The sequence below is a fragment of the Lonchura striata genome, chromosome 4 (assembly GCF_050655825.1).
Source record: "Lonchura striata isolate lonStrDom1 chromosome 4, ASM5065582v1, whole genome shotgun sequence".
In the NCBI taxonomy this organism is placed as follows: domain Eukaryota; kingdom Metazoa; phylum Chordata; class Aves; order Passeriformes; family Estrildidae; genus Lonchura; species Lonchura striata.
In genome coordinates this window covers 5946867-5973596 of record NC_140706.1, presented here as the reverse complement: position 1 = coordinate 5973596, position 26730 = coordinate 5946867, and the positions used below count along the sequence as shown (strand labels likewise).

The 26730-nt window shown below is 41.5% G+C and overlaps 1 protein-coding gene across 2 annotated transcripts; it reads left to right on the top strand.

Moving 5' to 3' along the window:
• The first annotated feature begins 1269 nt into the window (after positions 1-1269).
• On the top strand, positions 1270-26427 carry RMND5A (required for meiotic nuclear division 5 homolog A). Of its 2 annotated transcripts, none has more exons than XM_021535737.4 (9): positions 1270-1534; positions 6013-6155; positions 12309-12443; positions 12595-12695; positions 17320-17486; positions 18190-18355; positions 20924-21026; positions 23048-23202; positions 24703-26427. In XM_021535737.4, the coding sequence occupies exons 1-9, from the start codon at positions 1393-1395 to the stop codon at positions 24764-24766; spliced, it is 1176 nt and encodes a 391-aa protein (XP_021391412.1). In that variant the 5' UTR covers positions 1270-1392; the 3' UTR covers positions 24767-26427. The 2 variants fall into 2 exon arrangements, with proteins under 2 accessions (XP_021391412.1, XP_085433626.1); XM_085577500.1 differs by lacking the exon at positions 1270-1534 and adding an exon at positions 1709-2299.
• Positions 26428-26730: the final 303 nt, after the last annotated feature.

Below are 26730 nucleotides of genomic sequence, written 5' to 3'. Positions count from 1 at the left end.
CAGCTTCCACTAGCCCAGGTTGCTCAGAGCCCCATCCAGCCTGGCCTGGAACACTTCCAGGGATGGGGCATCCACAGCTTCCCTAGGCAGCCTGTGCCAGGGCCTCCCCACCCCCACAGTAAAGATTTTTTTTCTAATATCCAGTCTAAAACTTTTCTCTTTCACTTCATAGCCATTCCCCCTTGTCCTGTCACTACATGCCCTTGTCAAGTCTTGCCCCATCTTTTCTGTAAGTTCCCTTCAGGTACAGGAAGGCCACAGTTAGGTCACTCAAAAGTTTTCTCTCTTCCAGGCTGGACAATCCCAATTTTCTCAGCAGAATTTTCCCCACAGAAGTGCTTCATCCCTCTCATCAGCTTGGTGGTCTCCTCTGAATTCGCTTGGAGATGGTGCTAACCAAGTGCAATTCGATCTGAGGCATCTGAGCACATTTTTATAAAGCTGTTGCCAGTCCAATGCACTTGAACTGTTGGCCAACACAGCACCCACCAGAAAGTTTACCGACCAATTAACAACTCAACAACAACTTAAATACTCCTTTTCCAGCTCCTTAACTCAGCCCTGGCACTGCTCAGCGTTACTTGTGCGATGTTTGGGGTGGCTGCGAGACGCGCTCCCCGCAGGGTGGCTGGAAGAGACCCCCTTGTGCCGCGGGTACCACCCGGGGGTCACCCGGCGGTGACACCACAGCCACCCCACGGCTCCAAACCGCTCCCCGGCCCGAGGGGCCACCAGGATCCGGAGTGGCCAAGATTCAGAGGGGCCAGGATCCCAGGGGCCAAGATCTGAGGGACCAAGATTCGGAGGGGCCAGGATCTTGAGGGGCCAGGATCCCAGGGGCAAGGATTCGGAGAGGCCGAGGTCCCAGGGGCCAGGATCAGGAGGAGCCAGGATCCGGACAAGCCAAGATCCGGAGGAGCCGTCCCAGCCCCCGAGGCCTCCCCGGGCCCGGCTCCCCTCAGGCCTCAGCGTCGCCATGGCAACACCGTCCTGAGGCCCCCGCGCTGAGCTGTCCACCTCCCTGCCTGACCCGCAACACTCCCCGGATACCCATTCCCCAGGCTGACTCCCACGCGCCACCTGCCCGGGAAGCGCTTCCTGATCCCACCGGGACACCGGAAAAAAAACCCCACCCGTCCATCCCCGCCGGCGGCGCGCCAGAGCCGCCTGACCGAAAGCCGCCGCTCCGCCCCGCATTGCGCCAAGGTCCCTCGCTGAGGCGGCCGCGGCGCTGCCTGCGCGGAAGTGCGGCGGCGCGGGGTGCGGGGGCCGCGGGAGCGGGGCCGGCCGGGGCCGGGGCTGGCGGCGGGCCCGGGGGGCCCGGCCGCGGGGCTGCAGGACGAGCAGGACGGCGACGAGGAGGAGGAGGAGGAGCAGCGCGGCCCGGGCGCGATGGACCAGTGCGTGACGGTGGAGCGGGAGCTGGAGAAGGTGCTGCAGAAGTTCTCGGGATACGGGCAGCTGTGCGAGCGCAGCCTGGAGGAGCTGATCCAGTACGCGGGAGGGCTGCGCAGGGAGATCCTGCAGACCGAGAGTACGTGGAGACCCCCTCACCCTGCGCCCCCCTCTGCCGAGGGGACCGGCCCGCTTCTCCCTCCGGGAGGGGAGACCCAAAATTTGGGGCGTTGTGGGTTGGACACCACTTAAAACTTCGGGGTTTGTGGGCTGGGAACCCCCCTAAGGAGAGCCCTGGTTGCAGGGATTCCCCGTCCCGGGGGTTCTGTGCTGGGGGTTGAGCCGGGGGTGTTCCCCCGCGGCCCCGGAGCTCCGGGGCATTGTTGACAGGGAACATTTGAGAGGTTCAGGTTGGATATCAGCAAAAGGTTCTTCCCCCAGAGGGTGGCTGGGCGCTGAACAGGCTCCCCAGGGCAGTGGGCACAGCACCAGCCTGGCAGAGCTCAAGGAGTGTTGGGACAGTGCTGTCAGCTCCATGGTGGGACTGTCGGGGTTGTCCTGTGCAGGGCCAGGGGCCGGACTCGATGGCTCTGGTGGGTCCCTTCCAGCTCAGCATATTCCATGATTCTGTGCTCAGTCTCGGGCCTCTCCCCCTCGTGTGTGCTGCTGGAGAGGTTTGTTTGTTCCTGGCCAGCAGGTCTGGCGTGACCCCGCTCAGCGCCTCCATAACCCTTTTTGCTGGGTTACAAAGGGGTTGGTCATGCCAGGGGAAACACAGAGGAAATACGGCAGAGCTGACCTGTTTGCTTTCCCACCTCCACTCCCCGCCCCCATTTCTTTTCTGTTTTTGTCTCTTTTCCTGTGTCCCTGAGTTGTGTTCCTTTGCTGCGGCCGTGTTCAGGAGGTAAACAAGCCTTGTCTGTGTCACAGCTGATGCCGGGCTCTTGCGAGGGCTGTAAACACGGAGCGTTTAAACCTTGCGAAATCCCGGACATGGAGGTAGTGCCGTGTTTATTGGAGTGGGAGGGAATGGAGAAGCAGCTGAAGTGATTTACCCAAGGCCATGCAGGAAGTGAGTGATGGCTCAAGGATTAAAAATAGGAACTTGCAGGCTCCTGAGACCAAAATTGAGAGCAACTGTGCTGCTGCTCTGCTTTTGTTTTTGTTTGTTTGGGGGAGAGCGTGTTTGCCGTGGGTCTGTGTGAACACAGGTGCAAAGCTCACTCAGGAGTGTGCATAATTCCAGGAACGCAAGCACGAGTGTGCTGGAGCTGCTCTGTGTGTACCCAGAAGTTTCTATAGAGAGCAAGCCTGGAATTCTGGTTGTGAGGCGTTTATTGGGGATGAAATAAGGCTTGGTCTTTTTGGCATCGTTTTGAGCCGTGTTTCAGTAACTGTTATTTGTGCTGTTTGAAACAGCCTGGGCTTGGGCATTGAAGGCAGTCACTAAAATATGTGTCTTCACAAACTGAGGTGCTGACCTTGCCTGGAGAGCTGTGTGTGTGACCCTCACTCTCGTGTTGGTCTTTGTTGGGCTGTAATGGTTTGACTCTGATGTTCCTGTTGCAGCTCCAGAACTTTTATTCTCATTGTAATGAATTTAGAAGGTTCCAGTGTGTGATTCCTTCAGGGTCCTCATTGGGTTTTCCATCCAAACTTGGATTAGCAGTTTTTGGCACTGTCCAGTGAAGGCCTTGGACATAATTTCAGCACTTACCAAGTGATGCTGTCCCAGAGAGCACATCTCAAATTGAGCTTTCATTTAGTAAGCACTCTAGAATGAAGCCAATACTTCGCTAGTGTGCTCTCAGACATCTAGGGACTCTTCAATTTCACCATCTGAGGGTGAGCTGGATTCATAAGGGTCAAAATTCTTACTATTTTCTTTTTTTCTTTAACATGTTATTTGTAACTTTCTGAAAAGAACAGGTATTTTCAGCTTTTACACACTATCTTTAGGATTTTTGAAAATGGATGGAATTGAAAGCAGCCAGACATCTTAATGTGGAAGTCTAATTCAGGGCTATGAACTGCAGAAATAGGCTCCTGAATGTAATTTCAAAGGAAAAAAGAAAGAGAAATGAAAGCACTCACTGCTGAAGAAGAGGTTAGGACAAGATCTGAGAGCAAAGATGTATGAAAAGACCTTAAATAGGCACTGGATAAAAAAGGAAGTGGGTGGAGAAAAAGAAACTCTTAGAAACTGCCTTAACCTCTAAACTGGTTTTCTTCTCCCCTCCTCACACAGTATATTAAAATGTCTTGAGTTGATTTCATGTTAAAGCCTAAGGGCAGACCAGCCCTATGCTCAGGACTGTGAATGGGAAGACAAATTTGTTTTTCTTCTCTGTTCTCTTAATAAATCTGTCTTTCTGGATTAGCCAAGGATTGCATATTCTTGGATGGTATAAGTGTGTCTGGCTGAGTAAACTTGGCATTGCACTCTGCTCTGTGCTTGGTGTTTGTGGGCCAATATATTTCCATTTTTTTTAAAATTGTGACTGTGCACACACTTCACAGACAGAAGCTGTCTCTCTGTCCTGTGAACCCTGAATTACCAGGAGGGATGGCTGCAGGCTTTCTCTGCTGATTTAGTGCAAGTAGCTCATAGTTTGATTGCTGCTGATAGAGAGGGTGCAGAGGGGAAACCTTCTACAGCTCTGATGACTTTTCCTCTGTAGACATTTTCATTGCTTTGCTGGAGTTGAATTTCTGCTACAGTGTCAGGGACCAATAATTCACTTCTTTGCTTGGGGTAAAAGCAGGCACCCATGTGGGTTGTCTGGGTTTTAGCTTAATGGCTTTCAGAAAGTGCATTTTAGCCTTTCTGTTTCTTGGGGAATGAATATTTCCATTTTGCTTGTTGCATAATCTCTGGCTGGTCATTTTGCCATGGCAAAATTTATGACACAATTAAAGATCCTTCATGTTATTTTAAGTGTTTGTCATCAAAATTAAATAGTGACTAAGAAATAATGAATATTCTTGAAATAATTTTGGGAGATGAACTTTTTGGAGTAGTTGAGTGGAATTTTCAGTTTTAATTTGGATGCACAGAATCACTGAAGTGACTCAGTCCTATTACTCCTCACTCTTCTGCTAGGAAAAAAACCCAGAGCCCCATTAGCCTTTCGCCCAGGAGATGATTTTTGGCTTCATGGGATTGGAGGGAGAAAAAAGCATGATAAAGGCTCTTTTTATTCTTAGAACCCATGGCTGTTGGAAAAACGCTGTTGAAACTTGCCCAGCTGGGGTTTGTGGGGCTGGGCAGGAGCTGTTTGCTGGTCAGAGGGGGGTGGCTCAGTGTGTGACAGTGTCAGCAGCAGCATTCAGAGGGTGCAAGAAGGAAGGTGCCTGGAAAAAGTGGTTGTGAAATTATTATCTACTCCCTAAGACTGCAGTTTTTTCTGGATTCTCTTTGCTCTCTCCAGAAACTGGGCTCTTAACACGCTGCTGAAAGCAAAGATGTGTTAAAATATGAAATCGAAAAGGAGCAAACTTAAAAAGTGAACATGTTTTCCATAAAATCCTTCTTCTAAAGGGATATTTTGGTGATTTTGTTTTTTCACATGAAGACTTTTGGTCTACAATATTAGGGAGACATTTCTGAGCTGCTCTCTCACTTAAATTAGCCTTCACATGCAGTGGAAGGCTGCAAAGTCTGTGTCCCTAAAGGAAAAATTCTTCATGTAGAATGAACTTTGAGAAAGGAGAGACCTTCAGAGGTAAGACTGGAAGGGAGATTTTTCTTGTATTTTTAAATCAAAAGCAGGAAGAAAGGACTGAAGTAAAGCACCATAAAATGTATTTTTTTTTTCTGACTCAAGCTTCTGAGTGATGTTTGAATCAAGGCACAGAGGGTGTAAGCTGTGAGATGCTGTGATGTGGTCAGGGGCCTGTAAGCCTGTCCTATTTATTATTTTCTTCACAGAGTGGGTCATACAGTAGTGAACCTGTTGGACATCAGCTAAGAAATGTCACTGTTTCTAGAGAATAAATCTCATAACAAGGTCCACAGGTCCTCCATGGACAGCTTCTCATCCATTGAAGGGAATTGGAGACTGTTCAGAGCTGCTGCCACGAGTCAGGAAGCACAAGTTTCATACAGCTCAAACACAGAGTCCCATAGCAGTGGGTGACTTGTGGGGCAAGAATTAATTGGACCATATTAATCCACATTTTGCCTGCACCCTGTTGAAGTTAAACATTATGTTCTCATGTACCTTTAGGGGCTGTCTAAAAGAAAACTGATCCTGTAGTAGCTTCAGTATCCTTCTGTAACATCCTTATGGATTTGTGAACTGAGCATTACTTTGAGATGTTTGTTCATCTGCTGTGACTGAGACACATGAGACGTTTACATTAAATTTTTAACTGTTGCATTTGTTCAATGTTATTGTGCACCCAACTGGATTCCTAATTCCACAGGAGAGTTTTCATACAGGTGAATTCCTGTACATCTGCCTTCAGTTAAGATGATCTTGCTTTGCAAATAATACTCTCTAGATGGCATTTATTTAATACCACTTTTTGTCTGTTTATATTGTTGCATATTAAGAGATTTGATATTGCCATTTGTTTGTAACAAAGTTGGTAATTTTCCTCTCTTTTGTTTAGATCAAGATGGGGACTTGTCGGGGACGATTTCACTTGTTATGACACAGTGTTGTAAGAGAATAAAAGACACAGTGCAAAAACTGGCCTCGGATCACAAAGACATTCACAGCAGTGTGTCCCGAGTTGGAAAAGCCATTGATAAGGTATTTATTTTGTGCTTTGACTGCATTATCATATTATAGCACCAAATTCGGACTTTTGCTACAATTAATCTGAGCTACATATTCTGTCAGCTGCAGAAGCGAAGGCAAGCCAGTGGGCACCACAGAACTTGCTTTCAGAACTCACTGCAGACAGCCTATTCCTTCTGGGACAGCTCAAATCTCCTGATTTCTTACAGAACATACCCTATAGATACTACAGCATGTAGAAATATTTTGTGTTTCATCAGTCTAGCAAAATGTTTTCTTCAACGTCTGTCTCAGTAAGAAATACTGTTAGTTTTTATATGTGTGTATATATATTTCTAGCTAACTGTCAGTAGCAGGTAACTCTAAAGTGCCATTTTGCTGTGTAAGTGACTGCCCCATCCCTGGAAATGTTCAAGGTGACTTTGAGCAGTGTGGTCCAGTGGGAAGACACTGCCCATGGCAGGGAGTTGAACAATATATCTTTAGGTCTAACCTAAAGCATTCTGTGATTCTGTAAGACTAGAGAATTTTTTTAGAAAGGCATTTTGTACCTCTTTCAGGGATGTTACTGTTTTTTTGGTATTAATTTTATGGCAGTGCTCTTAATGAGCAATAGAGGAGATTCAGCATCTCACAGTCTCAGTGTCTAAATAATAAGATTAGGCAACTTATCTTTGGTGCTTTACGTATGAGATATCTGAATTCCAGGTTCAACAATAACTGTGATATGAATATTATTGTAATTGTTTTTGTAGGTAAATATTAACAATTCTTTGAAACTATGCTGAAATGGTGCTACATGTGTACTTTCAGGCTGTGCTTTTCACCCTCTCTGTTCTCTTATGTAAAAGTCGTTCTGTGTGCAGGGAGTCTGATACTTGCTGTTATGTACATTTTGTGATAGCTTCACATCAGAACATGACTCTTGACAGGGTCTAAACATTTGTTCAGTATTCAGTACTGATTTATCCTTTGGGAATCTCATTTAAACTTTGGTAGTAATGATAATCTGCTAAAGCATAATGTAACAATAATGAGATGAAGAAACAAAGTACAGTAATGCTCCATTATTAGGCAGAATGTCCATGAAACTTAAATTTTTTGTTTATATCTGGCTGACCATCATGGAGAGTTCAAACTTTGTACTAAAAGCTTTAATCCACATGTCACTGTTATCCAAAGCTTAAGGATGCATCTGTCTCAAATCCTTGCTCCTGTATCTAAACCAATTAACTAGAGTAAAATTCCATCCTTATTACCAGCTTGAAGCCTGAAATAAATCTATGTAATCTTGTCCTAAGTTTTTAAACTTTCCAATTCTGCTTTAGCAAGTGGACTCTGTACAAATACACTTCCAGGTTTAGCCATACTTTCTTCATTTAAATCCTCTGAGGTAGAACAAACCCAGGTTGTATGGAGAGGGTGTAAATGTTCAGTGGAAATTGGTGATGATATTTCTTATAAGCCAAAGAAAATGCTTGCAAGTGTAATGAAGCTTAGGCTTGAGTCTGATCTCCAAATTGCCGTTTTAGTTTTCATGGGAATAGTTTTTCCACTGTTCTGTCCTGCTGTTTTAAGTTTATGTAGTGTATTTATTTGAAAAATAATAGATGAAAATAAAAAATTAAAAAAAAAAAATTCAAATATGTTGCTTGATAAAATAGTAAAAAGGATCCCATTAATCTACTCTGTTCCTGTTGAGTGTCAGAAGGGTTTTTTCAGTGAGGTCTTCAAAAATGACCTAAACTGGCTGTGTGCAGTGTGCTTGTTCCTCTGGATTTTCAATCTCAGTTACTGTCCGTGGTGTTTGCATTAAAAAATTAAAAGCAGTGGGAACTGCACGAGTCCCCAGTTCTGCTTGTAACAAAGGATGTAGTTCTGTGAAGTTTAGAGCACAAGTTAGGATTGTCTCATTAAATATGTCCTTGGTGGAATTTTTTTGATTAGTTTTCCCCAACTGTAGTATCTTAAGGGGCCTACTTTAAAATGTACCCTGAACTCTAGACCTTTTTGTCAGATGAATATGTGTAATGTTTAAATCCAGGTGAAATTGAACATTTCCCTGAACTGTAACATTTGAAGCAAATCTTCCATAGGTACCCAATGCAATTTCCCTGTGCTGCTGGAAAGTGCACTTGGAATCTGCCAGCAAAGTCTTTGTTGGCACCAGAGTCCCAGACTGGAATTGCCCTCCCCCATCCCTTCACCATACTATACTTAAGCTGAAACCAATAGAAGTAATTAAGTGTAATTGATGTAGTGAATTGATTCTCAACACATTCTGGTCAAAATCCTGCTGCTTCCAAAATAAAACAGTCATTAGAATTTAAGGAAGCACAGCTCTTGCCTTGATTCATGAGACTGGAGTTCTGTTTCTGTCACATGTAAGTGCTCACTTATTTTACAGATTAATATCTCCAAAACACTGCTTATGGTCTTACTAACCATGCATGCTCAGGCACAGCTAAATGGCCTGGTCTGAGATTGGGAAACGTGCTAATACTGGTACCCATTCCATGTGACACAGCCAAATGGGAGCTGCTCTTGCATGTAGAATCAATAGACTTCCTATTTAGCAAGCTTGGGTTGTGAAAGAACTTGCTGCCATTGGCACTATTATCTGCTATTGGCAATTTCAGGCTAAATTTCTGTTTTCCCCATATTGGGGCAGGGTTATACCTACATAAAAAGTTTTATGTGGTCAATTTTTTAGTTATTGTAGTCATTGCTTGTGAACTTGGATGGGCCCTAGATTTATCTGCCTGCAGAGTTCACTCTGAAAACAGACTTAGAGCAAAATGAAGTTCAAATTTGGCATCAAATACATTGAAGTCTGAAATGCCAGAGCTCTGTGTTGTTTGGAAAGTTTATCTAATAAGCTAAACCTCTTTTCATGGCAGTCCTATGTGGATTGCATGCTTCTGATCCACGAAAGGCTACCCTGTATTCCAAAGAGCATTTTCTCCTTTGAAAGGAAATGTTTGCATCCAGTTTTTTCTGTATTGTACTGGCAATTGCTTTGCTTCCAGAACTCATCATGTCGCCGTTGGTTATCAGGTAGCTCATTCATCAGCATCCCTGTAAATCAGTCAGTCTTCTGGAATGATTTGAATTCCTCTCAAAGCATGTTTGATGGGCTGGTAAATGTTTTCCCTCTAGGAGCAATCTGAATAGTGGTTAAATACCGTCATTTAGGAAAGTAAGTGGAGTAAAGGGTAATTCCTTCCATTTCCCCCCTGAACTTTATATAAGGCAAGCATTTTAATCCAGTCTTTGTTTTGGGAAAGCAGCCTTTTGACTAAGTTAGTGTTCATTTCATGTAAAAACTTGTATATGAACACACTAAAAACCTTTACTGAACATAATTTGTGTTGCTGTGAAGAATGAGGCTACAAACAGAGTCTTTGCAAGTTGAGATTTCTATTATGTGTAAACAGATTGACCAGAGAAAATAAACATCATTCAGAAGGGAGGAGCGCACAAAGTAATCTCAACTGAGTAACTGAGGAATAAAACTGTCCTTAATCATCATCATCTTTCTTCATATCCTGTTGTTCTGGATAACATGGGGAGTTGTATGTTAGTTGAAAATGTCAATCTTATGTTTGTGGGCATCTTGAAGTCATCACATTCTAGTAGTTATTGGTAATGTGCTGTACATTGTATCATTTGTGTATTTAGCACATAATACTGTCCATTTTGGCCCCATGCTTGCAAGTTAAGCTTTTAAAAAAGATGTGTTCCTCAGGAATACTAGCTGACATATAGGTTATTTTGTGTTTTTTGGGTATTAAGCTTTCTGGAGTTTTTAACTTGAAGAAATGCTTTTAACTGTTGAAATCTTATTAAACCCCACGTGCTGTCAGTTAACATACTGTTAGCGTTTACAAAACAAAACTGAGGGTTGTATTCACCAGCAGATCCCTCACGTGTGACAGTTGTGAAATATATAAGCCAAAGGCAAGTGATAACTTTTTCTGGCATGTGGCAGTCACTCACTGTGCAATCAGTTCCTGAAGCTCCTCGGGACCCAGAGGAGGCAGAGCTGTAGAATCTCACATTTAATGCAGACCTCGGAATCATTTAAAACAAACTGAAAAAAAATATAATGGAATGAGACTGGGTTGGTCAGAGAATGACTGAGGTCCTCAGGTTGAAAGGATGGGACTTGGTAATTTCTTTTATGTGACTTGAAAAGATCTAATGGTGGGGTTTTGTAAAGGCTGGTAGATATGCTCTTTCAAAATAAAATGAGCATTTTGTGAGAGCACTGAGCTAATTAGTTTCACCATCTCTGTCCCGAGCAGTGAGAATGATGTGGTAATGTTTGAGACATAGGTGCAGCTTCACTGGTTGGTAACTGTCCAGAAGAATACAGTTTCTGCTTAGGGGGTTGTATCATTGCTAGGACTTGGAATTGCATGAAGAGTAACTCATAGTCAATTATTTTTAGATTAATGATGATCTCTACCCTGGAAGCTAGGTAACAAACGCAAGCTTGTGCATTCTGAATCCTATCTCATATCCTTTAGTATTTTGTTAATGGATTTGTGTTACACCTACTGGTGGTGGTTGGACACTGAGACCAGAGTCAGCAATGGTGGTGAACCTTTAAGGATTTTAATGGTTGGCACAAATAAGAACAGTATTACTTAGTTTTCAAGATGCTTACATTTTTCAAGATACAGCTTAGAGGTGAACAGCATGACAGGGAACTAACAGGTTAAGACACCCAAGTGAAAATGTTATTAGACGTGAAGTGAATCAATGGCAATAAGTTAAATGCTCACCTCGCTCCACCATATCAGAAAGGTGGAAAAGTTAGTTTGCTAGACTAAGGTTAATGTTTTACTGAAAGTTTGCTGAGAGCCCTGAAGGAAGCAGTGGCTTTGGAGCTGTGTGGGCAGGGATAAAAGGGCTGTCCCTTTTACATGATGACACAGAGCAGCATCAAAGGGGATGTAGAGGTGCTGGTGAAGGAAATTAATAAGTGGTGAGTAACAGGAAGGTGCAGTGTGAAGTTGAGCTGTGCATGGGAAGATAGCTGGTACCAGCTGGGTGTTATCTGCCCTGCCTGCTGTGACAGTCCTTTGTTTTTGTGAGGCTGGTGTTCCCGTCTTGTGCAGGGCTGTGGATCCTCACAGAGCCACTGCTGAAGCACTGCTGTTTTCACCGAACTTCTGATTTCTGAAGCTCCTTCCTGGGACAGAGATGTAGTCATCAGATCAGGCAGCAAGCAATGCACTGATTTCTAGACCCTTTATTTTGCAAGAGGCTTGTTTTCAGCAGTGGGTGAGGATTTTTATTAAAATTAACCTGCTTGCCCTGATCATAAAACATGTTAGCAGTTAAAAATCCTGGTTTGTATCTTGGATTAGAATAAATGTTGCTCTCCTGCTGCCAAGAGGCAAAGTGCCAAGCAGTGCCAAGTGTTACCAAGGAGTCAGCGTGACAATCTCTTTAGTTATTCCTGGAATATGTCCGTAGGCCACTGGCCTAAAAATACGTGGCACTGGGATCATCTGGGTTACATCTAAAAAAGATCTCTTGGATCTTCAAAGCTCATCCTGTTGTTGGGATGTTTGGGTCATCAGAGATTTGAATTTTGTCATTTGGATGTGGGGAGAAGTGACTCTTTTGCTTTTTTAGCATTGCTTGCCTCCCAGATATGTAAAAAAATCCTTAAGTTAAAGCTTTTACTTGCAGTTTGGTGTGCTGTACTGACAGAGATACATTGATGACTCTTTCTTGTTTCTAATGTAGCTGATTTTGTTTTCTGTTCTCTAGACATTTTCAGTTTTCATATATGGAAAATGCCATTTCTGCAGATACTCTCTTCGGAAATTCATCATGGACTGGAAACCCCTTTATTAGTTAACGAGATTTCTAACTTTCTAGCTAAACTTTTAATTTCTTGGTGTAATTCCTTGTAGTGAATAATATTCAGCCTTGAAAGGAGCAAGCTAAAAGGTTTCTTCTTCTTCCTACACAGGAGGTAATAAAGGAAGCTGACATGTATTTTATTTCACCTTGGAGATAATTGAGGGACAACTGAGTAATAGGCAGAAGGCATCAGGGTGGAGACACAGGTGCCTTGCATGATTAAAGAAAAATGATGTGGGGTGGTTTGTTCCAGCCTGTTAACTGTTAATTTGTGTGTTTCAGAATTTTGACTCGGACATCAGCAGCGTGGGGATAGATGGGTGCTGGCAAGCTGACAGCCAGAGGATCCTCAATGAGGTGATGGTGGAGCACTTCTTCAGGCAGGGAATGCTGGATGTAGCCGAGGAGCTTTGTCAGGTAACAGCAAGTGTGGATGTTGAAGGTTATGCACTGAGGAAAATGAAGCTTTGTCTTAGCTTCCTCATCCGAATGTTTCAGGTGGATATTTAAGCTGTCAGATAACCCTTTGTTTTTCATGCTTTAACTAAAAAGTGCCCTTTTCTTTCAGGAATCTGGTCTATCAATAGATCAAAGTCAAAAAGAACCATTTGTGGAGTTAAATCGAATATTGGAAGCATTAAAAGTTAGAGTTTTGAGACCTGCACTGGAGTGAGTCTACTCATTTATTTTTGTTACTTTTTAAAAAAATGCTTTTAACAGTTCTTTTGTTTTTCACTTTCAGTACTCTTCAGTATATTCTGGTGTGTACCTGCTTGTTCTTTGAGAGGGGTAGTTACTGAGTGGATCTTTTCCATCCCCTCTGTGTCACTCCTCATGGGAAATGATTAATTAAATGTCTCAGATTAAGGGTTCACTTAAATCACTTGTGGTACTGCTTTAAGGAAGAAACACCACTGGGAGGAAAAGTTGTTAGCCAGTGATGGTGCTTGACCTTCTGTTGTATCATTAGTGAACCTTATTTTAAGAGGTCCCATTGTGAAGGATACCAGAATTTATTAAAGGTGTTGGGTACCATGAAGCCTTTGGGGTGAGCAGAGCTTCACTGGGATCAAAGTTCTCACTTGTCCTTCAGTCACCCTCCCTTTCCAGACAAAGCACCAGAGGCTGGGAAGAGCCTGGGGCTGACAGTGGCACTTGTTAATGAGATTCCTCCTGAAAAACAATAAGACACCCCTTGAAACTCCCTTATCATGTTTATTTTTTAAACTTTTCTAAGTGTAGGTTGGTCTGAAAAGTAAGAAAAAAACCCCATCAAAACACAATAAACAACCAACCAGACAAAATAACCTATCTTTAAAGTGTCCTTTTAAAAATAAAACCAGTGAAGCCAAAACAAATTCAAAATTTGTATTTCATTCCAGAGGATAAATCATATACTTGAGATAGACTTTTTTGCATTATTCAGTTAAGTGTATTTTCATATTAACAACATTTTCTTTTCCCTTTTACATGAACCAACATAGGTGTGTCAGTTGAGCATTTACTGGCATCTAAACTAAGTGCAGGGACACTCTGATATTCAAACCCTGGTGTTCTTTGACTAAATCCTGGGTAATGCCTCTGGGTCATGCAAAGTTTGACCTAAATAGTTGGTCTTTGAATCTAGTTACACAGGTGGAAAGCTGGGGTAGTTTATTGCTGTTGAATTGGCTAATTGAAGGGAAGCAACACTAGTATTACAACTGAAACAAGATTTACTGTCAGCTACACCACATACATCTTGTAGTTCAAATAATAACAGAGCTGTGAAGGATAATCCCCAAGGAACAGTAACTTGCTGTTATGACTGTTCCCTTGAAATCTCTAAATTCATTTCAACTCCAGTTTGCAGTGCTTTAGGCCTTACTCATTGCTACTGAGTTGTATCATGTAGTTTCTGCAATGTGTTAAATATTTTTCAAACAAAGGAGAAGGCATGGTCGTCCCTCAGAGGAATTTTTATTTTCCAGCTGAATGGGCAGACAATGGGGTGTATTGTCAGCACAGTTTGTGTGTTGGTCCCCCCCCCCGCCCCCGTCCCATCTTATTTCTGTGTATAATGTTTATTCTGTTTAAACTGGACAGTGCAAAAGCTGTCTGCCTCTCTTGGCTGCTGCTGGGCACAGAGGGGCCTTATTTATAGTGGTGCTGCTGATGTGAAAACCATGGCTCTTGGGGAGGATGATCAACATGTGACAAAATGTCATGGTTTGAACTCTGTGGCTGAGGAGGTAACCAGTGCATGAACTACCCAGTTATCCCACAGAACTGCTGATGCTTGTGAAGGTATTTCCCTTTTACTTCCTGGCAGACACAAGTGTTCAGGAGGAGGATAGAAACCAATGCTGTGTGAATGGCCTCCATATGACTGAGAGAGAAAGTGGCACTGTGCTCCTCGGGCTAAAATTGGCACCAGTGAATAAAGCTTCAGCATGAAGCAGCCCCAGACTGGCCCATTGCAGGGTCAGGCTGCTGACAGTGGTGTTGAAGCAAAGTGTCACACAAGGATGATTAATTACAGTCTCCTGAACCAGGAAATGGGGTGTAGCAGGTTTTACCCATGCAAAATTGTGAAAAGCTGGGATTAAAAGGCAGCCAGTTTCTCTGGCTCTGCCAGCACTCTCTGCTTGTGCTCAAGTTCCTTCAGTGCTAGAAACAAAACAAACACAGGTGGCTTCTGGTCACTGCCATGGGAAGGGAGTTGACAGATTTATGACTTTTCAAAAAGACTTTCAAAGACCTGCTGAGGTGATGGAAATTAGTATTTGTATCTCAAAAAAATCCCACAAAAAGACCCTAACTGTGTTTGTTATCTAGGTTTTCATTCTAATACAAATTTCAACACTTAAAAATATGACCTTTCAGATTTAAATAGAATTTGACTGGCCATAACTTTTTTATTTTCCCTTGTGGGGTGTGGAAGTTGACTTTTGTAGAGGCCTAGTCTGGCCTTGCACTCTGAACTGTGTAATCTCTGCATGCCTGCAAGATGCCATTAACTTCAGTGACTTTTCTTAGTGTAGTTTGGTGATGGGAAGGGAAATCCAGTTATTTTTCAGGGTGTATTCTGGCCCTTCAAAGCCCAGGCTGGACCTCCATGTGAGGTCCTGGTGGAAATGACTTGCAGGTTCAAAGCTTTGCCTGTAATTTGGAAAAGAGATCTTCTCTTCTCTTCTGCATGTAAACAGCAAGTTGCACAGGTCCTGGTATTTGCTGGGTCCTTTGGGTATGATTTAAACTTAATTTATTCTTTAGTAGGCTTTGTTAAATTCACTTTAACATCTAAATCCCATGTGGGAGCTGAAGAGAATCCTGTGTACCCATGATTTGCAAAGTGCAATGTAAACTTAAAAAAAACAATAGATGGATTTGAGTCTCAGAAGTGAAAACACTTGAGTGTCATTTTGAGAAGAGGTAGGAAGGCAGATGATGTGCTTACTAATAATTTTGGGCAGTTGTAGATAATATGTGGATTGAGTGTTTTAAACCTCCCTTGCTGGTTTTTTGTTTTTCTGTTGGAAATAGGAACAGCATGTCCCAGACCAAGCACCTCAGGCCTTGCCTCTGTGGTTGCTTTCTTCTGATACAAATTTGTGCTGCCACTCAAAGACCTAAAAATGGAAAGCCTGCCTAAGAGCTAATTTGGAAAAATAGACTCGACCTCAGCAAGATGAAGTTCTCTGTCATGTGGGTGCAAATATTGGCAGGGAGAGGATGGAGGCTCTTTTGATGCAGTAGAGATTAATATCTCATTGATGGCACTGTGGACTAGTCTTAGTGTTTATTTATAATAGTTTTTTGTCCTTCATCTGCTTACTAGTCTATGGTTAACCACGGGGTCTTGTTTTTGTAGCTGGGATTGTACTTTATTGCCATAATTTCCTGTTTAAACTGCACACTGATCATAAAAATACAGTTATACCCCCCCAACTTATGAAACCACCCCAAAACCCACTTGCCACCCATGGTTAGTGAGCGTGTTCTTCACTCCTTCCTGGTGGAGATTCAGGAAAATCTGAAACTGGGGACAGCAGGGCTTGTTTTTAGTTCAAAGGCTCCATTTTTCACTGTTTCCTACTGAAAGGTTACTGTGTCTTTACAAAGCCTTGCCAGTGAAGTCAGACTCCTGATACTTCCACCACAACAAATTGAAAGTGGATACTTGCTCATTAATGCTACATCCTAATGCAGAAAGCTGACTTGCTTTGAAAGCCTTCCCAATACAGTAAGAATGCTTAATTTTCTCATTTTAGTATTGATTGAAAAGAAGTCTTACATACCCTGTTTTTTTTTTTAAGGAACACAGGCTTCCTCACTTCCTTGCTAAAAAGTGAAAAGCTTTTTGCTTAATAGGGCACCCACAGTGAAAATAGTAGAACTAATTAAGACTAATGAGAAACAGATGTACTGGAGAACATTGAAACTTGAGGTTCTTAAGAGAAAGATTGGATTGATTTAGGCCTGACTAAATGGAATCAAAGAAAAAAAAAAGCACAAAAAAAACCTTCCAAAAAACCAAGAAAGGGATTAATAAATTCTAAATAATAAATAAAAACTTGTATAAGATGCTTTCAAAATTTCAGTTCATTTTACTCTCTGTATGTTTAAGAATTCTTTCATGTTATTTGGGAGCCAAACAGTAGTGTTGTCATGGTGAATGAGACACAGAAAATGAGAAATATTTTTATTGTCCAAGTTGAAAATAACAGAGAAAGCAAAGTTTAAGCAAGGTAAATTAGGATATTTAAACTGATTTCCCTTCCCCCACTGTGAGATCTTGATAATATCTGTCTTTGAGGTCCCATAGATGCAGTTCTCTCTCCAGGGCAACAGAAGCATACACACAAACACAGTGGCTTGAACAACATGTTTGGTGTATGAGGATGTTGGAAAACGTTCTTGGTCAAACTTCTTGACATGCAGCTGAAGAACTGTCAGTAATTATTAAGATTCAGAATGCTATTAATTGAAATACAATAGACTCGAGCTATTTCTGCCTTATATTGTGCCTAATTTAGTCCTGTCTTTCAGCCAGTGGATGTTGAATTTTGCAGTGCTTAACCTCTAGAGAATTAACATCGTCCACATTTTGTGCACCCTGTGTAGCTCTATTACTTGCAAAGGGCCTTGCCATTTTCTGTGCTCTGTAGAGGCTCTCAGAAGTTTAGGGAACAGTCACACTTTCCTTGGAATAGATGGTAGATAATAGATAATTGCAATGATTTCATGTGGTGTGGGCTGACACTTAATTACTCTCGTGTCAAGTCCCATTGTACCTCCTCGCTTCTTCCAGGTGGGCGGTATCCAACAGAGAGATGCTCATGGCACAGAACAGCTCGTTGGAATTTAAACTGCACAGATTATATTTCATTAGTTTATTGATGGGTGGAACAGCAAATCAAAGAGAAGCACTTCAGTATGCGAAAAACTTCCAGCCCTTCGCCCTAAATCATCAGAAAGGTACATTTTTGGTCACATTAAGGGGATTTAAATCACTGGGACATGGCACCTTGGAGTAAAACATATCATGTTCCAAATATGTTTTACTCCATTATTTTCAGTTTGTTAAAGGCTTCTTCTTTTTGGATTTATCATGTATAACCCAAATCCTTACAATTAGAATGATCTTCTTTTTTAAGAGGGCTCAAAAGTAATATCTGAATGATTGCATATTTACTTAAATTTAAGTGTTTTGACTCTTTAAATAAAATGTAGATTACATCTAGAATAGGCCTGCTGCGAGAGTAAAGTGCTAAAAATGCAGAGGAATGTTCTTGGAATAGTCATCTGCTATTTTCTGCTGCGTGGGGTAATACAAAGAGAAATTAAACTTTTGAAAAACGGAGAGCATGTGAGTTAAATGAACCATCTCAAGCTGAATCCAACAAAGCCTATTTTTTTAGTGTACTGTGTGTGTCAGAAAGCTTACAAAAAAGTAAACCTGCTAGAAGCAAATTCTCAGGCAGCACACCCTGGCAACTCCCCAGCCAAAAAACTACTAGGAGTGGAGCTCTCCTGGCTGTCCTGGCTGCAATTTTTTGTGTGGAGGTGAGGATGTGTGCAGTGATCCGGTGTATCTGCCTGTTTTCCATGTGAAAGCTCCAGCTGGAGACACAATCTCTTTGTTTGTTGTACAAACTCTGCTGTTCCTGGTTCCTCCCAGACATCCAGGTTCTGATGGGCAGCCTGGTGTACCTGCGGCAAGGCATCGAGAACTCCCCGTACGTTCATCTCCTGGATGCAAACCAGTGGGCTGACATCTGTGACATCTTCACAAGGGACGCCTGTGCTCTCCTGGGCCTCTCAGTTGAATCCCCTCTCAGTGTTAGGTATGCTGCTTTTCTCTACTTTTGAGACCAAGTACTTTGTGGTTTGGTTCCTGTTTCTTCTTGAGGGCAAAAGAAATTATTTTGACTAGCTTGCCTTAAATACACCGTATAATTACAATTAACAAGTCTGCAAAGATTAAAAACCAGAGATTTCCTGTGTGCTGGACTTTACCCTGCACCACTGTAGCTCAAGAGGAAACGTTCCTGGATGGAATTTATCTTTCATAGTTTAGACATAACTGCTAAAGATGAGGATGGCAATCAGCCAGTTATTCCCACAACAAATGGGTGACAGCTGTCCCTGCTGTTCAACTGAAAAATAACCCTGAAAATGTGGCCATGATTCTATCAGCATTTGATAATTCTGCTTAGTTGTTTTTCTCCCCCCCACTCCTGCCCACTACTAGTCGTCTTTTTGGAAGAATGTTTAACAGTTATGTTATGGTGTCAGCTGCTAAAATTTTCAAATTGTCTGCTGGGCCTCTTTTGTAAAGAAGAAAGAGGCACTTTTAAGCTCAGTAGCTAATCTGACAAAATGCAAATCTGTAGGAGGCTGTTGGAAATATGAAGAAAACCCAACCTAATCTCCTTCCAGCTTCTTTGAAGATAAAACAGATTAGCTGCTATTTAGCCTTTGCATGTCAGTTCCCCCAGTACACTCCCCTGATGTTCTCATTTTCATTTTAAAAAGTTAAACAGAAAATAAATTATGTGTATCTTTCTGGGCTGGATTTGGTACTTAGCAGAAGCTTCACTACTTAGTCTTTTTTTGTGTGTGTGTTTTGGCTTTAGTTCTTTTTACTGTTTCCATTCACTATTGTTAGACTTCTGTGCTTGGTTTAGAGCTCTCACATTGCTCAGCCTTCTGCTTTTCCTGTTTCTACCTCAGTCACAAAACACAACAGAGACAACAAAGGGAGCACTTTAGACTAATTGTTTTTCTACAATAAACTTTCATGTTTCAGTTTGAGTATTTTATAGGTATTTGGAGATTAAATGTTTTTTTTTTTTCATCTTCCTCTTGTTTCATTCAAATAACCAGCAATCCTTTAGACTTTCATTGCTCATGCACTGATGCTGCAATGCAGTTTTCAGAGCAAATGGCCAAGAGATTTTTGGTGATGTGGAAAATCCGTGTTACTGGTATTTGGAGTGGTTGGACATTTGCTGTGATCCTGGTGTGGAAATGATTGTGCTGAAATGTATTTACTGTATAGAGTGGTATTGATGCTCTGGTCATAAACAAGATTGTTCTCAACTGCTGTGACCTTGGAGTGTTACAGATCCTTTAGGAATTAAACAAGCTTGAGGTGAAATCCCTGCTGTAAAATATTTTGCTTTCTAGATCATGAGTAGTAGGCGCTTTTTTAATGCTGATTGGCTTCTCCAATATTTATTTAATCTGTACAGGTCTCATGGTATGAGTTATTATGTGGAGACAGCAGAAAAACTCTTGTGTTTCTGGAGGTTGTGGTTTGGGGTCTTGAAGGACTACAGGAATTTGAATTTACTATTGACTTGAGTTTTTATATTCTGAAAGGGCTCTTCAGAGGTGTTTTCACACAAATACTATTTGTTAGATTTTTCAAAGGGTTAACACAAGTTACACTTGGAGCTGAATTAACAAAAAAGCAAAGTGTAAGGGTTAAAATGGCCAAGAGGTGAGAGATACAATTTATATATATGTATTTTAGCTTAGGCAAGAGATCCACAGGTTTCAGGTAGAGAAAACATGACTTAGGTAGACAATAAAACTTGCACATATAGTAAAATAATCTGCCAAACAAACAGAGCAGGCTGACAGCAAGGTCAAACCCTGTTTCTGTTGCTGGTGATTTCCAGTACTGTCATTAGATTTTAATCCATCAACTCATCTGTTAATTTGTGGAAAACTCTGTCATACTTTATTTTTTAAAATACTGAAATATATATATACACCAAATAATGTGCTAAGTGCTGGTAGTGGATAAATCCCAGGGGAGGCTGAACTGTTTGTGGGGACACAGACTTTGAGCAGTTTTATATTGCTGTTCTTGTCATGGGCCCTGGCTTCCTCCCTTTCCTTACCTACCTGCTTTTTCTACATTTCTTTTCTTGGTTTAAGGTGAAGGTGGAAATACACGTTTCTTTACATGATAATTATATATAATTAAAGGATTATGGGTTGTGTGTATATGTGGGTTACATGGAAATTCTTAGGCTGCACATATTCCACCACAGCTGAAAGCAGCCTCCTGAATAAACTAATGTGATGTCTTCCTCCTGTACAGCTCAAAATCAAAGTAAGTGGTAGAAAAAATCAATTCACTATGAATCTCAGAGGAGGAATTAACTGTTGTTTTCTGTCCAGAATATAGTACCTGAGGGGCCCAGCCTAAAATACATGGATAATTGATATCCTGCCCCAAAACGCTTGTCAGTACTTCTAAACTCCCTCCAAGCATAACAAGATGTAAATAAAAACAAAATACAAAAACCTTGTGTCCTAGTTTAACCTTTAAAATAGAAATATGAAAAAATGTTGGTTTCCTAACATGCACCTTATGTTAACATGTCCTTTTTCTGCAGTTTTTCAGCAGGCTGTGTAGCACTACCAGCTCTAATCAACATCAAGGCAGTAATTGAGCAAAGGCAGTGCACAGGGGTTTGGAACCAGAAGGATGAACTCCCGGTGAGTTGAGGCTGAGCTACCCCCAGGGCAGATTTCTAAGGGCAAATGCTGTTTTCAGGTTTGTTTTGTGCTGCATGGAACAGGATGTTTTACATGGCCACCACCTCCAGCAGCTCTGGGGCTTGGGGCTCTCTGCTGCAGAGAGCCTGGGGCTCACAAACACCCCCAGATGCCGACCCAGCCAGCCACACAGGCTGCTCCAGACACAGCACTGCCCTCAGCAGCTCTCACACAGGACTCACCTGAAACATAAATACAGACAGCCAAGACCCCTTCCTTCTCCTTGGCTGGAAATTATTGGCATTCACCAGTGAAAGCACAGACTCCACATTCATAGGCAAGCACGTGTTCATGGATCCTCAATTGCAGCATGGCCCTCCTAGTCCCTTTGATACTCTCTTCCAGCTGTTCTCAGTCTTCTTCCCCTGCACTTTCCTCCTATAGTTTATATAGTTCTGCTCACCCCCTCTCCTCAGAGACCCTCAGGTTTAGATTTGTGTCTGTTGCAAAGTCCAGGTTTGGTTGCAGTTTCTTGATGACCTGTCAGGGTTGTTTCCTATTATTATCTCCATTATTTTCGTCCGTCAGGTTTGTAGCTTTCAGTTTTGTTTGTTGCTCCTCTTTTCACTTTTTATCCCCTTTCACATTGGAAAGGTCTTTGATGAATGACCTTAAAGAAACTGATGCTCTCACCTTCCATTTACACAGAGATGTTTCTGTATAACTGGAAAGAAAATGGATCCCACAGAGACACATTCACTTCTCCTAGCTAGGCTTGAGCTCAGTCCAGGGCTTGCTTTGCACCAGCTCTTTATCAGGCAGACAGGAGATGAAAGAATTAGTGCAGCATCTGGGGACACAGGAGTTGGGATTCAGTGCATTATGCTTCCAGCACATCTCATTTATATCAGTTGAAATGAATTCAGTTGTTATGAAACCCCAGTTTCCCTTTATAGCTCTTGCTGAGCGTGTGCAGCTCTCCAGTGACCTGCTCCTGATTTGGAAAGGAAACTTATTTAGTGCAAACTGGGCATGAACTGAGTTAGCCTCTTCGACTGCAGCTGGAAGAGGTTCATTTATAGAGTAAGGATGAGTGCTGAGTTTTCTCCCAGCTGGGTTTTCTGTAATACTGAGAGTGTAACCTCTGACTGTGAGAGATTCCTGCCTTGCTGTCCAGCCAGGAATGAATAGCTAGGGGAGCATTTGGGAAAAGATTGCTGTCTGATGAAAATCAGTTAATAGTACACGTGTGTCTCCTTGCATTTTCTAAACTGTAAGGTCTCTAGTGTGTTCTGCTAAGGCAGTGTGAGGGTGGGAAACCTTATACACATTAAGTAGCATGAAAAGGTTAGATTTTCAGGTTTTGTGTAAGGTTAAACCTTTGAACAGGGGACTGCTCAGAGCCAGGTGAGATACGGTGTGATTTTTGCAGTTCTCAGTTAATTACTGAAGTCACAGACCTGTTCTCGTCTGTTGTATGTTCCCTTTTGAAATAATTTTGTACTCATGGCAGGAGTTGTGCTGCACAAGTATCTTCTGTGTTGGTACTGAAAATTAGTGATTGTGATATACTTTATTATTCACAAGACATGAAGGTATTGGCAGAACCTTTCAAGAAACTGTAGAACATAATATAGTCAATGCAAGGGTTTTTCTCTTTTTTAATTTTCCCCTAAAATGAAATCTGTAAACTAGTTTTTATTTCCTAGCCAGTGATTTCCAGAAAGTCTTGATGGAAGCCAGCTCAGTTTTCCTACCAGGGCATGGATCTGCAATAGAATTTGCACTTGTCCCTTGGCAGAATATTGTTTTGCTGTTACTCTGCATCCCCAACATAAATCACCATTTTGAGATCACAATTAAGTATTTTTGGCTGGGAAATTGTCAGACATCCACACAATGGATTTTGTTGCTTTCACAGCTGAATTGTGAAATCTGTTAAGTAACTGCCATGACCTAAAGGGGTATTATCTGGAAATGTAATTTCCCAAGATAACTTCTTATGTTAATTTCTTTCACAGATTGAAGTGGACCTCGGTAAAAAATGCTGGTATCATTCAATATTTGCCTGTCCCATTCTTCGTCAGCAAACAACAGATAATAATCCACCTATGAAATTAGTCTGTGGTCATATTATATCCAGAGATGCTTTGAATAAAATGTTTAATGGCAGCAAGTAAGTACCATTCTTTTATTTCAAACAACACACAGACAAGGACTCATCTTAAGACTAGAATACTGTGTTTTGGGTAAACTGAGTCCATAATTATGTGATTGGTGGAAGCTTGTTAATCTTGGAGAACAGTTTGAAAGCTGCATAATCTGGGTTGATGCATTGGAGAAAAGCGTAATAAACCCTCTGATATTGTTCAAAGTGAGCTTGCGTGAAGGAATGCAGCAAGCAGAGTAATTTTTCACGTTGTTGCCACCATTGTGTTGTCTTAAATTCAAACTGGAAAGCTTTACACACGCAATTTTTCCTTGGGAGCAAGGTTAGTAATGCATGAAAGATCTCTTGAAAAATAAAATTAAACCTCTGGGGGAAATACAGCTTAGTAATTGAGCAAAGAGGGGAATTATAACTGTGGAAATACTCGTACTTAGGTATCTGTGGGGTGCTTCAGGCTTTTGGGGAGCAGGAAATGGGAGAGAGAAATCTCTACAGATTTTCTTGAGGAAGAACAATGGTTATTTGGATTGAGTATATACAGCTTCTGTGCAGGCTGTCAGCTTAATTTAGAGCTCTAAGTCATTGTGGGAAATCCAGTGTGAAAATAAGTGAGGCTGTGAATGAAAATGTTTGCATTCTGTGCCCTGTTAGAAAAGCCTTAAGGGATGCCTTTGTGGGTGACTTTGGGTGACTTTAGCCATTTTAAGCTGTAAACTTGCTGCTGCATCCTTCCTGTCCCTGATCACTCATTCCTGGTGCTTTCATTGATCACTTTTACTGACAGCACAGCTCTGACAATATTAACTCTGGAGAGGTAGGTGGGGGGGGAAGGTAAAATGCCCAAACGTAGGAGATCGGGGGCAAAATGGATCAATGCTTCAAAATAGAATCAATTTATTCAAAAAGAAAAAAATATTTTAAGTAGGTGGGATTGTATGAGAGACCTCAACAGGGAGACCAGGGTGACCCTTCAGTCATAGCCTGCAGGAGCTGATCAAAGTGGGTTAGAAAATCACAGCATTTTGGGAATCAGACACTAAAATGAACTGGATATTGAGGAAACCACAGGGAAAGCTTCCAGCTGATTTAAAATTACTTCAAGGCCAGGCTGGACGGGGTTCTAGGCAGCCTGGTCTAGTGAAAGGTGTCCCTGTCCATGGCAGCATAGTTGGAATGGGATGGTCTTTAAAGTCCCTTCCAACTCAAACCATTCTATTATTCTAAAATACAACAAACAAATCCAGAACTAGAAATAATAACTACAGAGAAATTGCTCTTTATAATAATCTAATAATTCAGGGGCTTGTGGGTGAAAGGTGAGAGACTATAACTAGAAGGAGAAGCATGGTAAGTTCTCTCTCAGCTAAAGGTGACTTTTAATGGAGCCAAGTAAAGTGTTGTGGCTTAAGAGTGCAGTTGTTTCCTGCTACAGGGGGAAAACTCAATACCTTTAATGCTCTGTTGTCACACATTGCCCCAGTTCTAACCCATTGTCTTTGTCCCCAGATTAAAATGCCCCTATTGTCCAATGGAACAGAGCCCTGGAGATGCCAAACAGATATTTTTCTGAAGAAAAGTTACATTATGCAGTTTGTAAGTGACACTCTGGATTTCAGGTGCATTTCAGGAGAAGTAAAACACTCTTGTTCCCTTTTATGCAGCAGACTGAGGACTCCTATGTTTGTATAAGCTAATGCTACAGAAACTTTGCCAACATTTAGTATATACATACCAAGTGGAAATGCTACAGAAATATTATTACCATAGGGCTCTACTATACTCTTGGTCTCCATACCTGATCAAGTTACTACACCAGCAGTTGTCATTCAATGCAGGTTTTTGTACTTAATTATATGGTGACTTTTTACTTTTTAAAAGCAGAAATTGATCACCCCCATTTGTTTAATATTCTTCCTGCTATTATTCTATCATTTTATTGATAACTGTCATCTTAGAGAATATTTGTGGAAAAAGTTTTCTTTCCTGTAATGTGTACATAATTAAAGGTAAATACTTAAAAAAAAATTTGATAAATTGAATAGTCGTTATAAAACTAATTTGTATTTTTTTCGCTGAAAATGCTGTGATATATTCTGAGTTTTTCTTTCAAGCATTTTTTCAACTTTTACATAAAATTCGAAGTAAATGTGCATATATATAAAGTATATAAAATATATAGCCCCAAGGGGCTACCTGTTAAAATCCATCACTAATTTATAAGGGTGATGTGTAGCTAAACTACTACTGGGGCAGAGAGGGAATAGGAAATCCTGTTCCTCTGGTTTCACCATTGAGAAGCGTTTGTGTAAGAGAACATTCAATAAATTCTGAAGTGGAAATGCTTTTAGTTGATGACATTTGCTCTCTGGCCTTTGTAGTCATGTTCTTTGAACTTTGTATTCAAGATTAGGCTATAAATGTCATGTTGCTGTATAGTTTAATAGTCATTATAGTGTGCTATTTATAAACAGTTATCAAAACCAAATAACTTGTAGAAGTATTCATTGTTAAATGGGGGGAAAAGCATGTTCTGATGCAATCTACTGATCATGACTCTGCAGTTGGCAGAACCAGGCCCTACATCATATATTAGGAGGTAGCAAGTTTTCTGTAGCTTGAGAACACTTTGCTTCTAGCCTTGTTTTTGTAGTAGAATATTACTGCCATTGCCACTTTCTCTGCTAAATTTGTCATACTGTTGACTAGGTAAATTTGTACTCATAAAGGAGACGTAGATCACGGCAGTTAAATCTTTTTTAGTGTGCATATATTTGTATTTATTGCACTGTCCTATAGTAGGGCAAGCAGCCATAAGGCATGCAAAGCTACATGTAAAATTATATTTCTGTATTGTGTAGTTAACAAACAGCAACCAACCCCAAGCTTGTCTGGTTGAACACTGACACACTGGTTGAATGCACTAGCACAATGCACTACAGAGAAGACCGTCTTTGGGAAATCTACACCTTTTGAATTTGTCTGTCACCTGACTGGAGAGACTGAGTTGGACTCTTATGGGATCAGTGACAATGGACAAACCTACAGAGATATTATAAAGTGAGGAGCGAGTCAAGGCACACAGATTTTAAACTTCAGATGTGTTTGATACATGTGAAAAAATACAGGTGTGTGATTTTCTGCAAAACTGACATTGTATTCACACTGAGTTCCAAACAGCCGCGTTACCAAGTGGTAAAATCAACAATAAACGGGTGAGGATATTATTTTCCATGTAGGTTTCCTAGTCTTGCTGAAATTGCTTTTAATATTTTCTTTTAACTGGAATTGCTTAATGCTTTGGATCTGTGTGAAATGGCATAAAAAGTAATTAAAAACCCAGCAAACCCAACAATAACAAACCCCCACACAAGCAGCCTGAAATATGAGTGCTACATCTTTCTCTGTTACACTGATGGTATTTTAGCACTGGTGTGAACAGCAAATGTTGATAGCTTAAGAGCCCAAGGATGGAACAGCTATTAAATGGAAATCGGGTACAAATTCACCTTGGTTATTAAATACCACCTTAACTAG

Bases quoted from the DNA above. Each gene is read 5' to 3' on its own strand.
- RMND5A (XM_021535737.4), top strand. From the start codon at position 1,393: ATGGACCAGTGCGTGACGGTGGAGCGGGAGCTGGAGAAGGTGCTGCAG. The intron at 18,356-20,923 runs GTATGCTGCTTT...CTTTTTCTGCAG, and splicing joins GAATCCCCTCTCAGTGTTAG to TTTTTCAGCAGGCTGTGTAG. The intron at 23,203-24,702 runs GTAAGTACCATT...CTTTGTCCCCAG, and splicing joins AAAATGTTTAATGGCAGCAA to ATTAAAATGCCCCTATTGTC.